Source organism: Dermacentor albipictus, chromosome 1 (genome assembly GCF_038994185.2).
Source record: "Dermacentor albipictus isolate Rhodes 1998 colony chromosome 1, USDA_Dalb.pri_finalv2, whole genome shotgun sequence".
NCBI classification, from domain to species: domain Eukaryota; kingdom Metazoa; phylum Arthropoda; class Arachnida; order Ixodida; family Ixodidae; genus Dermacentor; species Dermacentor albipictus.
Window position 1 is genome coordinate 396,766,520 of NC_091821.1, and position 16,402 is coordinate 396,782,921.

The following is a 16,402-nucleotide window of genomic DNA, read 5'->3' on the forward strand; positions in this document are numbered from 1 at the left end:
TTGACATCTCATCTGATCAGGTAGTAAATCTGTCTCAAAAAAAGAAAGGAAGGGTGCTGACCAGAGGTGCCGAGCAGATATGGCAAATAGTCTTGGAAGGTTTGTGCATAATCTGTGGCACCATATAAATTAGCAGCTGTCATCGCCACTTTTATTTTACTTTCATATTACCTTCTAGGATAGCTTGGTAGGCGTGACCTAGTAGATCTTGTTAGGAGCGTAATCTACAAGTTTAGCTTGATTTAATGTCTTCATGCGCTGTCTCTTAGTATTATAGGTCACCTCTTGATCTTTTTTATGTTATATTTTTTCAGGAGATTAAGTCATTGAAGATTCTTATCGATGACCTTCTTTCCCAAGGCCAGTTTTGCAAGGCCTGCCAGCTGTCATCTCTCTTTGGAAGCTCTACACCGGATCTAGACATCTTATTAGTAAGCTTATAATAAATGCAGCATCTGATTCTTTGATGCGATGTTTTCATTAAATCTAACTGTGCCATGAGACTTGCTTTCTGTCTTTGCCACTTTCTTTTGCAGACATGCGTACGCCTAGCACAGCAAATGCTGACTGCTGATGGTGTGGACCAACAAATCATGAGCTTGGTTGGAAAAGCACTGTCCATGCCCATGAGAAAGACATCGATGGTTGTGTTTTCTCGTGAGTATTTCAACGTCATTATTACTATGTGACAGCTCAGCCGCATTGTAATTCTGCCAATGTACATGAAACTGCTGGATTTATTACCGACCGTAGCAGCCGTGTTTTGTTAGCCATAAAATGTGAAAGTACCGGTGTGCTGAGATTTCGGGGTATGCTGAAAAGAATCCTGGATAGTCAGAAAATCTGGAGTCATTTTACAGCATCCATCTTAGCTGAACTGTGGCTTTGTGTATTGAAAGGCCAACGAGTGAATTTCTTTAGCTAAATTTCTATACATTTCATAAAAGCAAAAGGGTGGGGTATGAGCAAGTGACATTTTGATTTCATCACTATTGCAAAATGTGAGAATGCAACCTGCTCCTTCATCTCTTCTTGCACTTTTGTAAGTACGTACATCCTGACACCGTATTTGGTTGACTCCCTCAGTAACAGCTCTGGACTGATGTCACGTAATCCTCTCTTGTAGCTCTCCTCCCTTGTTCACACACTTGCCTTGTGATCCTCTTGGCATGATCAATTTGCTGATGTGCCGTCATCACAGTCAGTTAAATTTCCATGTTTCAAATTGAAGAGAATAAAGTTTTAAAAGTCCCTGAGATATTTTTTAAAATTTATTTATCATTTGTTTATTACAATGCTTATAAGTGGTGCAGTTACAATAAAAAATGGTGCAGCTATCTAGGTTCATACATTAAAATTATTCTGTTTATTGTAGTGTTTAATGTCTTAAAGCCAGCTCTAATCTTCCTAATCTTGATGTGCGCAGAAAGAAATCAAGGCTGTGTCTCTTTAACAAGTTTTACCACTCACCTCTTGAATGCTCTGTCATTACACCTCCTCATCATCAATTGTCACAATGTCTGAACCATTCCAAAGCCATTTATCCCTCACCTGCATACACTGCTGTGCATGCAAACTAAGTTAAGTGCATAGAATTGCAAGATTAGTGTTTGTTATTCTGATGCCCACAGTTGTCGACGAAATTGCCAACATGAATTATCCTTGAATTGTGATCACTTTCAACTCTACATGATTTTGAAAATATGCCCAGAATACTGTGGATAAAGACTTAGGGTGCACTTCCATTAGCTGGAATTATTAACATAATGTCTGCCAGTGAACAGAATTATCAGCGGGCTTACTAATGAAATTGATCCAATTGTCGAAAGAAAAATTTTAAGTGTGTGTATTATTGAACAAAAAGTGTTCTGCAGACAGTCCTGCATACATCCTGATGCATATTAATCTGCCAAGCACATTGTTTTTCATCTCTCAGAGCAAGCACTTGCTATGCATAAATAAGGTTAGTGCATGCTTATGCCGTAAAGGGCAATGGAAAAAGAATGTATAATGTATGTACTATTTTGTGCTCTGTGCTTTAGCGGCTTGGCAAAGTACTAGCAGCAGCAAAAAATCCAGAGATGAAGGAATCTTGAAGCTATTGGAGCAACTTGCCACATCAGCCTCTCATTCCCAGGAGCTCTGTCAGCGTGTCCTGGTCATGTTTAACATGTCCCTGGTGAGAATTGTTCATTTGGAATTTGTTGTGCCTTTTAACACTTTTTTCCTGTGCTGTGATTGGAGCAAGAAAGTCCAGTTACTGTCATGTCCATTGCAGTGTCACCACGGAGTGGGAATTCTTTGCAGTAGTGGGGTATTAGTCAGTGCAGCACCCAAGCTCATCTGCCTTGTGTGTGCATGTTTATACAGTCAAACCTTGATTTAACGAAATCCAATTTTACAAAATTTCTTATTTGACAAAATGCTTTTGGTTACCCGACAAAAACTTATGGAGAGCCTAATGTATTGAAAACCTCAAAGCAATGAATTTAACTCCACAGCTCACTTGATTTAACAAAGTTTTTAGGGAGATATCCATAAAGAAACAACCCACAGGAAACTTGTTGTGTTCATAACGGCTTAAATTTTTTCGGGTATTGCTAAACGCATTGCCACACTGGTTTCGAGTCAGACTGCTTTCCTTAAAGGGACACTAAAGGCAAATATTAAGTCAAGCTAAAGTGGTAGTCTAGGGCTCGAGAATCTCTAAGGCGAACAGAGCCTTAATAATTGAGAAATTGAGATATATGCAGGACATGATTAGAGACTCCCCCGGGAAATTCAAGTACATGCCCGAGGACGAAAGCACTCCTCATTTAAATTCTGTCACTAGAACTCAACCACTCCTTGCAGAAAACATCCTTGTATTGTATTAAAAGACAAAATAAAATGCTATTTGTCCAGTTCTATTTCATTTTTAGACAAAAGAGCTCATTAAAATTATCCTTGACAACGAAGCGGACGATCGAATGGTTTCGTTTGCTCTCGACTCTGCACCGCCCATGCGTTCGCTTTTCAGCAGTCATCACGCTGGTTGTGCTGGCTCACGAAACTCGCACAAACTGCCAGTAGCAGAGAATTCAACGTCCATGTGATGTCACGAGATACCTTAAAGGTCTACGCCACTTGACCAAACGGCAGCTGTAGTGGCAAACCCGCCACTCTGTGTTGGCTTAGTACCACCGTCTGTCGGGCGCCGTTTTACTCACCGACGGCAGCAAAAGGGGGTGACGGCGTATGCAACGTTACCACTCCTCCGGTTCAGTGGCGGGAGACTTGAATTTTGAAAAAAGGTATTCGGACCTTTCAGATGCAATTTTCTCGTAAACCAAGTCTTTTCTTGGCAGGAAACAAGTGTTGCAAGTTTTCTGGAATGGTACTCAAATGGTCGATGTCGACTTAGTATTTGCCTTTACTGTCCCTCTAAGGAAACTGCATATTGCAAGTTCTCAGCATAGCAAGCTCAGTGTTGGCTATAGCAGATGGCACTAGCCACCGTGTCACAACAGAGTTGAAATGTGCATTGTGCAACCTTGGCTCATACACCCTTAGTTTGTGATTTCTGTTTTTCACATGGCACTAAGGAATGAAACCGGCCGTGAAGGGAGTACTTACCCTTGAACAGAAATTGGAAATTATCCATGCCGTCACAGGTTTATGCAAGAAACTTGGTGTGGCCACAGAGCATGGCATTCCTCAGAGCATGCTGTCCACAATTTTGAAAGCAAAAGACAGTATTGTTTGTGGTGCTGCTTCATCAGGAGTGCTGGCAAACAGCAAATATCTGAAATGTGATTTTTTTTTGCTTTTGAATAATTATGTTATTTGCATGAGTGTTTTAAGTATTTTCGACGCAGTGAGGCTCTCGGTTTGCAGTTCTCGATTTCTCAAATTCTCCGGCCCCATTGACTTTGTTAAATTGAGGTTTAACTGTATCCATTTTTAATGAAATAATGGGCTTATCATGTATTTTAAAGGAGCATTTTCAGGCATATAGAGTGTGCAGCTTCGGCAAATAGTGTTGCAGAGGGCAACTGCAAAGTGCTCTGCCAGTAGCACTTTGCCATGTTTTTTGTTTTCTCTCCAATGCCCTATGTGTAGCCCTCCTCCACCGCATGCTTGCTGCTTCAATTGCTGTCTTTCTTTTCTCCCATGCTTCACACCCTCTTTCATGTTTCCCAGTTAGCACCTTGCTGTCTTCCTTGCATTCGCTCAGCGAAACATGTTGTGTTTAACCTTAGGGAGGTATATTGCGTTGAGTATGTGATGACATATTTTTATGGTGTTTATGATATATGCCTCTTGTTATTTAAAGTTATGCTTATTCTTGTATTTATGAGTGGTGTTTTTGTTATTGTACTTATTATTACTAGAATAATTGTTTCAAACTATGTGTAATCTGTTATGATTGCATATTTATGTTTTATTGCTGTGTCTTAGCCAACTATAGTTGCATGCTGTGTTTGCGTTCTCTGCTGTAATTTGTCATGAGATTAGTCATGATTAATTAGATTAATTGTCGTGAGATTTGTCATGCGATACATAAATAAAACAAATAAATACCTGCACAACATGAGGAAAAGGATGTTCTTGGCTGCATGCAGATCTAGCCTAGCTTGAATTGCCAGCAATTTCTCTGCCCCAGCAGCACCGTTCAGTAGAGTTTAAGAAACCTAAAATGTATAGGCATATCATTCATTGTGTTCTCATAGAAAGCACAGCAGAAGAAGGACGAACAAGGTAACATGCACTTCAATGTGAAGTAGAATGGAAGTTGTGGGTTGTGAGTCATTCAGCACACAATGCTGTGCCAGCCCACTTACCCCCACGGCTCAGGGCCTCGAACTGAGTCTGCTAAATGTTACCTGTCACAATCTAAATCCACATCACTTAAGTAATTCAGTAGGAGCTGGAATACCTTCTACCTCGATGTCTAGTGTCCTCGCAGGAATAACATGTATGCTGTGCGACATCAAGTAGTGCTATCTTATCCCTTTCAGCTGCCCAATTATTCTGTTCATTGAAAATTTTGTTGATGGACAGAATTTATTGCATCTGCAGAATCATTAAAGGTGTATTGCAGCAGAACAGATTAAGAATTTTGATTTAATCAGCGAGTTTTGTCAAGTTTACAAAATGCGAATTTCATGCATGAACTCTCTACAGGAGCATCAGACACAAGAAACTTAACTATATATTCTGTCTGGCGTATTTGAAAGCACCCATCCATCTATTTCAATATATGCCTGATGTAAAGCGCTCTCAGAAACAATGAAAGAAGTCAGTTCACTACATGTAGACATACTGGCACTGAGAGCAAACACAGATACATCTACCTTCCAACTCCTTTCACTGGAACACTTTGCACATATTATTCACACTTGCAGTAAAAGTCAAATGATAAGTGTCTCAAGGTGTATGTGACATGTTTTAAACACGGTTATTTTCATCGGTACTTTTACTTTTTATGCACTGTCTTGGTGTGTGTAATTGTGTACAAAGTGCCTGAAGGGGTTATGGACAAAAGTTTATTATTGCTCATTATAGTAAGCTCATAAGTACGGTCTAATGATTGTCCAAGTGTTCACGATTGAGAGATTTTGTACGAATGCCAGTAGATAACCTATGTCATACTGCCTGTGCAGCATCTGCAGTGTGCATATGAGGAGCTGGCACTGGAGACTGACCCTGTCAGCCACCTGGGACGGCTGCTGAGCAGTGAGGGCACAGAACGGGCACTTTCTCGTAGCGACTTTGCCCTTGCAAAGAAGGTGATAGTGTTTTTCAAGATTCCCGATGAGGATGTGGCCAAGTTTCTGTTTCGCCTTGCTATGACAGCCATCCGAGCAGCCGCTGGTACAGTACCTTTGTTTTTACCTTGTCATGAGCTTGCCATCTTCTTTACCACATTTTGCCCTTGTGCCACAAAAACATCACATGTCGTAATTACCACTTTTGCGTTTGCTTGAGAAGAATCAGCTCTGCATAAAGACTGAAGCTGAACACGCAAGGGCTGACTAGTAGCTGAACGGTTTATTAGAGATTCGCAAATGTTTGTATAGACAGTGGCAGAACGAAGTAATTAAATAGATACAGCTCCCTGGAAAGTAAAACCGAAAAATTCAGGACACCATACAAAACCTCAAACAACATTTCTGCCTTATGCTGTAGTGATTGTACATTGCACGATGTTTTCATGTGGACACCGTTACGTTGGGCTGTCAGAGTGCTGCATGGAGAATGCAGCCAGCTATGTGAATTTAGGTGGGATTTGAAACAGTAAAGTAAGTGTGATGCTGTAATTAAGCAGGTGTTTCTTTTCTACAAATTTTTGAGAGTAGTATGTTATATTCTTTAGTACACAAGACTGCCTGTTTCTAGCACTGAAAATTTTTTTTTCTCTCGTTTCATGTTTTTTTTTTTTTCAGGACATGACCACGATAACAAGAAAAAAACAATACTAGATTCCTGGGACCTTGCAGTAGGCTTGTGCAGTGACCCATGTCTGCTGGGAAACTGCCTGCTCAAGGCTCGGGCAGCAAATCTTGATGCTGTTCGACACAGCTTCAAAGGTGCAACATCTCATATGTTCTCCTTGAGACACTTAGTTTCAGATCTGTGCAAGTCATGTAGGAGGTTGTTACATGCAAAACCTGCAAGTGTGTTTCTCCATGCACCTTGTTGGACAACCAGGATGGCACACATTGGGCTAGAATCATAATTGAGCTGTCAACATGCAGGCTGCTGACAACATTGCTGCTGCCCTCCATTCCCTCCACTCTTGAAGCTGAAAAAAAAAAAAAAACACTTGTATCAGCTTTAACAATGCTCCAAATGGGAATGTGGCCATATTGGTTAGGGCAAGTTAAGTAAGTGGGAAAGTCTGCTTATAGAATTTTTCTATAATTCCTAAATTGCTTATGAACTTAATAAACTTCTTCACAAGACAGGATGAGTCTGTCTTGTAGAAAATGGTCACGTGACAAGCTAGTGTGGTTGGATGAGCTATTCTCATTCAATATGACTTGACTCCAATTGGCTAGATGTCCAGAGTGGTTTGGCACAAATCTTCTAAAAGGCCGCAAAAACATGATACAACAGAAAATGACATTGTTATCGCCTCTTGTCCACTAGATAAACTGTGAAAATAAAAGTGGCCTCTAATTGTTATTTTCTCTGCAAGCAAGTCATCTCTGCAGAAAAAATGCTGATAGTGTTGGAAGTAGTGTACCACTCTGGACAGAATGTTCTACCTTTTACATTTTGTACACTGTCATTGCCAGATGTTTAGAAGCTACTGTGCAAGTGACAAGATATGCTGCTGAATACCTTTACAGGGCTCTCATAGCATGCCTTGTATTCTGCAGCATTAAACCGTGAGCAGGAGCTTCAGGCTTTCTAATGTCGGGGTATGGTGCAACAAAATCCCTTCAGGGGGCCTCAGTATGCAGCTCAACAAAAGGTCCACTCAATTGTAGAGTGCTTTTAAAACATGATTAAGTTGTTGAATTAATTTGTTTAAATAATTTGTTTGTTCATCTGTGTATTTGATATAGGGTTAAGCTTTTTCTCAGTAATTGGTTCTAACCAGAAAGGGTCAGCGAAAGCAAATTTGCTAGACAGTGTAGACAACAATCAGCGTGCAGCTACAAGCCTACATGTCCTCCGATACGAAGAGCATGGCAAGGTCAAGGTAACGCGTCGGCCTGTCACCCTAGTAGTCTTCACATTTTTCTTATGTGCATCCATTTTGCGTGCCGCTGTGATCAAAACAAGGAGCTAGGTATGCTGGGGCTGGCCAGGATACTTGCAGTTTTCCTTGCATGTTGCAGCCACTGTGAGGGATGAACTGGGGAAGTTCACTGATGATAATGTGGGGTTATATCTACATAGTCTCTCATTTTTTTTTTGTAATTGTACACTGGTGCTCTGTACTGGCCTAATGTTATGAATTAAGCCTTATTCTATTTGTGTTTGAATAGCAAACACACTTTTTTAATTCCTACATAGTCACACCACTGTATCACCCGCCATCTTCTTGCTAGACTGCTTCTTCAAGGCTTTGTTATTCTGTGTATTTGATAAAACTACAGTGTTGAAGATGCAGTATATACAGTTACACAGCACATTCCAGCACCAAAAAAACTTAGCCAGATATTCACCAACCCTAACTGCTAACATCGATGCTAAATAGAACATACATAAAAACACCAGTGAAAGTTCACGTGAAAAAATATTATTGGCGAAAAAAAATATGTTAGATGGAACTGAAAACCTAAAAATGTACTGTAAGAGTTGGGGTCAGGCATTTCAAAAGGGGTAGCTGGCTCGTGACGTCTGACTCGTCCACGCCAGGGACGTTGTTGAAGAGAGGAATGTGTTCTCACTGAGAATGAGGACTACTGGGCTTATTTATAATACCTACATGAAGAGTGGAGAATGTTACGTCTCGTCAGTCTAGCATGACAGAATCAAAGCACCCTGAGGAGCCAAAAAAAGTTCCCTTAAACCCCCCTCTGCCCTCTCTAAATCCGTAGGCCAGGGAAATCTGCTGCCCCACCTTCATCCAGTCTGAGCGTCCAAAGTCATTGAAGGACCCACGTTAAGGGTGAGGGTTCACACACTCACTGCCGTACCTTTGTTCACTGAACACACAGGAAGGAGGGGAGCTTCATAGACAGGGATTGTCACGCTTGACTCAAGCTGGCACATCTTGGTTCCTGGGATGACCTAACAGTTAGCTGGAGCGTCTGTCAAACGACCGTGGCAGTTACCAAAGTCTGTGAGGAAACACCATAGAAGACCCTTTTCTAGGAGTTTCTTGCTCCCATTGGTCTGTGATGGCAACAGTGAACCAACAAACACTCGATCCACCAAACATGTCTTGCCTTGCTGTTGCCGCAGGTGTGTCCGACGGGGATGCATTGTTGGCTTCACGAAGCGATTTGTTGCAGTGATGCAGGAGAAGCTAGACGGTCACTACCCCCACTGGCCGATTGTAACAGTACGCTGAGTTATAAGAGAATAAAAGCCAGAAATGCTGAACCCTATTTAAATAATATTGGAGGTGTCATTGATCCATGCAAAAGGGGGAAAAGATAAAGCATAACATATCACGTAAGCAGTAAGAGACAAATTTAGATAACATATAACATACGTGATGCAGTAACATTTCAGAAATAGTAATATTCAGTAGCCTTATTGCTCAATAACTGCTCAAGGGGCAGTTTGCTTCATTCTGTTATTGTTTGTGGAAATAAAGACTGCCTAAAAATGTCAGTTCTTGTTCTGTCTGAGGTAAGGGACTGCACGTGCTGACTGTATGTGATGATCCCTCACAATTCGCGTTTCCAACTGTTTTAGTTAGGAAACAGTAGGACCCAATGTTAATTCATCCTCTTTTTTTAAGCAAGAAACTTGAGTCGCTGAACATTGCACCACTATGTAAGGTTGGTTGACTTGATGAATGAGCGGCACTCTGTTTTGTGGTGCGCAGCACTGTCACTGGAGGTAGAGCTGTGTGTGCGGTCACACAGCTGCTTCCTGGAGGCATGCAGCATGGAGGGCATCTCGCGCGTGCTGCACCGCTGCCACCGACTCACGCCATACCTCGTGGCTGGTAAACACTTTGGCCTGCTTGTGTCTCTACTGACTGGCATGGCGCGGTACAGCGAGATGACCTACGTCTTCGATTTGCTGCAGCAGCACCACCACTTTGAGCTGCTCTTCCAGAAAGGCATGGAGAAGGTTAGTCTCAGTTAGTCCCTGTGCATGATGAACAGAACGAAATTGTGTGCGGTACTGTGAATGCAGTCAACGATTACTGTATTTTCGCACTTACAAGCTGCATCCTGATTATAAGAAATTTGAGTTCGAAGTACAAGTGTGGGTAAATGCAAACTCTTCAGGTACGGCTTCACGGCAGTGGGTTTACCACTGCTGTGGGAGCCATAGATAAATACAGAATTGGTGTTGCCATCAAGTCATATTTTAAAGCGAGATTTGTGAATATAATTGCTCTCCACAATGCCGTGAAGTCCCATCGAGCTTCAACAGAGAACAGCAGTGACTGATTAGGGTTATGCTTGAGCATAGGAAAGAAAATTGTTTCTGGAAGCTCTGTTTGGTGCAGCCACTAGTGCCAGGTAGCTTTATTAAATTATTCAAAATTTGTTGAAGATGGTTCTGCAACCCCCCCCCCCCCCCCAAACCCACCTTCCCATTTCATTATAATTTTTTTTTTAAGTTGTAAATCAGAGTGCAGGTCACTTTGCAGGTCAATCAAGTGCAGGTTACATGCATGAAATTGCAATATATGGACTAATTAACGTAATATGTTGGGCTAGTTGATGCAGTTTCTATGACATAGTTACTAGCGTGAACAGGACTAATGAAAAAAAGGGTGGGATAGGACAGAGTGCTAGTTCAGAAAAACATGCAAAGGGGCCACCATATGCTCAAATAAATGTGCAGACAGACGCATAAATGAATGTGCCACGTAGGAGACAACAAAATGTGCAACGGAGCCAATAAGTACCCACAACAGGCCATTACAAAGCATTAAACGCATTCTTCTCAAGGTACAACACTTCTTTACAAGTGAGTGCCAGTGATGGAGCGCTTACGCATTCATCAGCAGCTTTTGAAATGCAAAACACCTCAAATATTTCCATATCTAACTGCCTGGTGAATCGTCTGAGCAGTTGCATGTTATGAAAACACGGGGAGCATTTACAAGTACATTTTCAGCAGTGGTCGGCCAAGTGGCCAGCGCCTGCTAGAGCATTTACAGCATTTTGTTGCTCCCTGAGTCAGTCATTCAGGCACCTGCCTGTTTCTCCAATGTAACACTTTCCACAGGGAAATGTAATTTTAGGGAAGTGGAATCTCGAAGGACACCAGCACTGTCCTGCCCCACCCTTTCTTCCATTAGTCTTGTTTGCACTTGCAACTATCTCGCAGAAACTGCAGTATATGGACAATTGTGTGTATGCACTGGCCAGGGACCTGTGCAGCTATTTTATTGTTCTGCTCTGCGTTACCAGCATCAGCCGCTTGGGTACCAGCGTCTATAAGAGGCGTGCACATGTTTTTTTGCATGCCTGTGGCTTCTGCACACAACATTCACCTGCCTACAATTGAACTTGTACAATATTATATTTATAGAGTGTTCGTACAAATATGAAGCCACATCTTTTCTTAAATTACTGACTCCAGAACTTGCTCAACTGCCCAGCTTTGCTCTTTGCTTTGAATATAATGTGAAATATGTCTCCTTTTCCCTCCTTTTTATTCTGTGATATGTGTGGCAAGCTCAACCATCAAACAAATGAGCTGTGCAGAAAAGCCAGTCTTGCGGTGGCGTAATGAGGATACAGTAATGAGAATACATGCAGGAGGAGGTGCATATCTGCAAAAAAATCAGCGCACAATGCAGGGGAGAAGTTATGACAGTTTAGAGTGGTCAGAGTGCTTGTTCCCACCATTTTTGATACCAATGTCCAACAGTAATGGCGTGCCTCTCCATATTCTGGATAGCTCAGCAGTGAACATGGACTGCAGCAGTGGATTGGAAATCATGCCTTATTAAAATATATTTTAAGCCCACAGCTATGGCCTACACTATAACTCTTAATTATCATAATTTTCTGGGTCTTCAAGAAGTCTCATCTTTGTATAATCATGGTTGAATCGTATAAGTAAAAATAAGGTGCTTGCGCTCTTTCACGTTGGAGTGTTGGTTAGGCAAACCTTGCAGGGTGCATGCAGTTCTATATTTGGCAGGACGTCGACATCTGTGCCACGAGGTTCCTGGTGGCAGGTGGCATTGTGAGACACAACAGAGCTGCTGCTTCTGCCTGCCAGGAATTCTGTTATGATTCTGCTGTCGGCAAATAAATTCTAATGCAAGCGCCATATTTAATGTTTGAAGTTGAGCTCCATGGAGGAGTCTAATGATCACATCGCATAGACAAAACACTTCCATAGCTTCCTACATATACATCTTATATCTAAGAACGTTATATTTTTTTCTATCTGTCTCGTTCTTATGTTCCCTAGTAAAGCTTGGTAGTGGACTAGGCAGTGAGACACAATATTGTCGTTGTGATGCAAAACGCTTTGGTGACTTCTATGTGATCAAAGCTTCTAGTCTCTCGAAAAGCAGGACATGTAATTCATAATTGACAGTCATGAGCACATTCTTGTCACAGTACACGAGCTGCTTAAATTTAAGCTCATTTCCCGTTATTTGCCATCTATAATATTGTTACGGTGGGAAGAGAGGACAATGTCGTTGATGGTGAAGACGACGAAGTGGCAACATCCTCTTGGGATTCTCAGCTGCTCTTTATATATATGCCCTGTAAATACATCGTGTAAATAGTTTCATCCCCGTGACATTTTGGTGGAAGTGCTGGGTACGTGTCTTCGCCACAGAGCTCCGCAGCGAACGTCTCACCCAGCCTGGCAACATGCTTCCAGTGGAAGGCAATAGTTTTATCCCCGTGACAGTATTTAAGCAAAATATGTGACAAATTTGCAGGGCATGCAATAAGCTGCCTTTGATTGTGGAACGAAGTGTTTTGCAAGTGCACACATACAGTTAAACCTCGAAACAACGGAGTCGGTAAAATTGGCAATTTGTTTTGTTATATTGAAATTTCGTTGTATTGAAATTCAACCTTTTATGCAAGTAAGTACATTCGCCAATTGATTTTTCTTACATCGAGAGGGGCTGCAGAAGTTTCCAAGTTATTGGGAATTCAAAAGAAGCTAATTTGAATGAGAAAAATTTATTTTGATAAATTTGGGAGTCGGCAGCGAATGATACTGTTTCATGCCAAGTACTATTGTGAGCAATATGAGCGCGAACACAGGAGCACGTGTCAGATAGCCTCAAACCATGTTATGAGTGATACGTGGTGGCTGCTGTTGGAAACAAAGTGGAAAGGAGGACGCTGTTTTTATAACTGTTGGCACTACCAACATGTATCTCTTTATACAAAATGCGGAACTTCGCATCGCCACCACAAAAACTACTTGATATTGCGGTTACTGATAACTTTGTGCACTGAAGTGTGAGCAGTAGCAACACTGTTTTGAAGTGTAAGCATTCGAGAGCTACTTGCCTGGGAAATCTGTCCATCCGTATGGAACGTGTGACACGATGTGCTCCATAAGATATGCATCAGGTCCTATGGCGGTATATCTGAAAATACTTTATGTTGAATTCGAATGGTAGATCCAGATCAAGTTTTTCTGCTCTGGCAGAATGATAGCGTGAGTTTCAATGGCTGAATTCCAATGGCAGAGTAAGAGTGTGAGCTGTGTGTTCCAGTGGCAGATTAGGATCAGCCACCAATTCTGGATCGCTCTGTGGAGCAAAAATATTTGTTCCGCCGAAATTGGCAGAGTTGACCGGAGGTCCACGTGACCTATTTCCTTCACCCAGATTACCTTTAAAGCAGGGTGCACGGCTGTGCATGTTCTCAGCTGCGCTTACAGCCATGTGCAGCCACAGCCGAGACACGCACCAACAAGCGCGCACTTGATCGCGTTACCACTAACTCGCTCCCCTCCCCTTCTTTGCCTTTGCTCGCGTGGAAAGGCGGCACTCGTGAAGCCGCCACCTCTCTTGTCTCACCCTTGCACACTTACACTCACACCTAAAGTACGCAGTGTGCGGGGCGCGATAGGAACTTATTGCACTTGTACTTTATATGGAACATGATGCAGCTCCACTTCTGCAGTCGCTCTTGTTGCACCGTGAGCGATTTAAGAGGTGCGTTTTGCAAGCAGCATCTAGTAATTCAATCATTTGACCATCTGCGTCCGTGGAAGTTTCCATTTATTGTCTCGGCATTCCTTTGCAACAGCAGTGAAATTTCGTTATATTGAAATCACATACAAACACACTTCGTTATATTGAGGTTTTAAATACATGTTCTATGGGCAAGATGTTATGAAAAGTTAAATACTTAATTATATCAAGGTTTAACTGTAAATATTGTACTCTTTGTAGGTGCTGCTTCTTTCCTTGTGCAAGTCTTTCACATTTCTGGCTGTGTTAAGTTTCGCTTCTGTTTCATCTTTTTATGGGCTAATCATCCTGACGTGTTTCTTTCCAGTTTTGCTATTCTTTAATGGCTTGTCAAGCAGGGCTGAAGGTAACAGACTTAAATCTTTGAAGAAATTGCTGTTGTGCTCAAAAGGCAAAGCATAGCAAATTATTAGACAGCTATATACATTAAGGTTAGTAGTTTTATTAACTGTATAAAGTGCTGTAAACGTTTGCTTCCCAACTAAAAACAAGCACAGTGTCATGCACGCACAGGCAAACTTGAACACATTTCACTTGATGACCGCAGACACTCGTCAGAATGCTGGCGTGATTAAGAACAGCAGCAGCAACAAGCAAATTCCCCATCTTGCTGCCTCTTGCTTCACTGTGAATAAGGCACGCAAGAATACAGCACACACGAAGCCATCAACTATCTTGGGTTGGTTAGCCTTCGCACCCAGCGCAGATGACCTCTTCCAGAAAAGACGTGCACAGCTGCACACTGCCCTGTAATGCATGGCAACAGCCATAGTAGAAGCAGAGACGCGTGACCCTGACCCCCCCCCCCCCCTCGCTCCTAGCATATACAGTAAAAGCTTGCTAATTTACTACTCGTTAATTTGAAATTTTGGATAATTCGAAGTAGCCGCTGCGGTCTGTCCAGCACTGTACTCAAAGCAGTGTGTAATACATCCGGCTAATTCACACTGAAATCCACACCTCCACCGATAATTCGAACTCTGCGCCATTGTGGATGGGGAGTGTGCTAGTGTGCGGGAGCACGTGGGCGACGATGGTGTCACCTCACGGGCTGCGCAGCGTTGCTTTTTCCATCTGCAGCCCTTTGTTTAGGCTTGACTGGAGAGAGACGCGTTTGCACCTGGCCATGCCTCTGTTGCAGGTCGCTTCTCTCCCAGGAGGTTCCGTATATAGCTCAAGGGTGTTAAAATCATTGCTGTGCGCGGAATGCTGTATGTGCAAGAGAAAGCGTGCAAGGGTGAGCCGGCGAACGCGGCTCAATCTCGCATGCTCGAGCGAGGAAGGTGGGGCGGACGCACACCCTCTCCTGTCGCATGCGCAAGGCATGGGGGTGAAATGGAGGGAGGGGCGATGTCTTTCTCCAGCGCCTGCTGCTAACGGCACGGCCATGCGGGTGCCATATCTTGAAAGCAATCTGCGACGTGGTCAAAGTGCACACCTGAGTGGACCTTATCTTCAAAGCGATCTGTGATGTTTTCAGAGTGCATGTAGTGCTGGTAGCTTTACATGCGGTGTGCTTTCTACGTTTCGTTCATGTTAAGCGAGAGCTGTATGAAGGTCAATTCGCTCGCTGCTACTGCCACGATTCTTCACTCCAGTGTCTTTCAGCAAGTTTCCGCAGTCATCGAGTGAGATGTGTTCATGTTTACCAGTTTATAAAGCTGATAAAAGTACTATCCTTACTTTATATAGCTATCTACTAATTTACTATCACAGTCCATGCTTCCCTTTTCTGGCGAAACTGCAACATCTTTTTTTTTTGTCCGCGCCAGTCGGCACGACGAACACGCTGATGGAGCAAGAACCATCTCGACATCGGGTATGTCGGACTGCGTTGGCCGCATTTGGTTATGCTGGCTGTGCCAATGCTTAGAATTACATGTATAGACGTTGTTCACGCCTACGTGACCTAGTGTCTGTGAGCATGTCCTCATGCCTCGTCGGTATTATATGCGCCTTAACTGAGCGATTTTTTTTCTGACTTTTGTAGTTTGAATTAATGAGCTTTTACTGTAGCAGCTCCTTCATATTACGCTTTATAAGGAATCTCTCGGCGATGCAGAAATTTGCCTGGAGTGTCCCTATAACTGCTATTGCAATAATAAGTCATGTACCGACTCACCTTAATCTTTCATTCTTTTCCTTTTTTTTATTATCAGGTACCATATCTAAGGGTGGCTTTGTTGGATTACCTCAAGCATCGGGGTTGCACGGACACTGACCTGTACTCTATGCTGACTTTGAATTTCAACATGCATCGTGAAATCGCTGAGCATCTTGAATCTGCAGCTCTCAAGAAGATGAACAGGCTCTCTAGTGACGGTAAAGTTCCAAGCATCTTAGTTCCCTATTTATGTTAGCTATCATCTCCAGCATTTTATTTTCTTGTTCTCTGTGGGTAATATGACTCAAAGTAGGAGACAAGTAGCACTTGCCCCCTTTTCTTTGTCACTCCTTACTTTGCAGAATGACACACCGGCCATAGTGCTGTCGATACAAGTTGTGACATTTGTATGAACTATGTACTTTTAGTAGCACAACATTATCTGTCGTTTTAAATATCCAATAAAACCAGCAAAT

General features: G+C 42.5%; 1 protein-coding gene across 1 annotated transcript in view; it reads left to right on the plus strand.

The window, feature by feature from the left end:
* Positions 1-16,402, plus strand: part of LOC139054673 (spatacsin) — a 92,418-nt gene that overhangs the window by 71,498 nt on the left and 4,518 nt on the right. Inside the window, exons 28-34 of the mRNA XM_070532080.1 lie at positions 315-431; positions 537-657; positions 2,043-2,179; positions 5,646-5,856; positions 6,429-6,572; positions 9,497-9,747; positions 15,982-16,144. Of these exons, the coding sequence (XP_070388181.1) occupies positions 315-431; positions 537-657; positions 2,043-2,179; positions 5,646-5,856; positions 6,429-6,572; positions 9,497-9,747; positions 15,982-16,144 (1,144 nt within the window). The remainder of the gene's footprint in view (positions 1-314; positions 432-536; positions 658-2,042; positions 2,180-5,645; positions 5,857-6,428; positions 6,573-9,496; positions 9,748-15,981; positions 16,145-16,402) is intronic.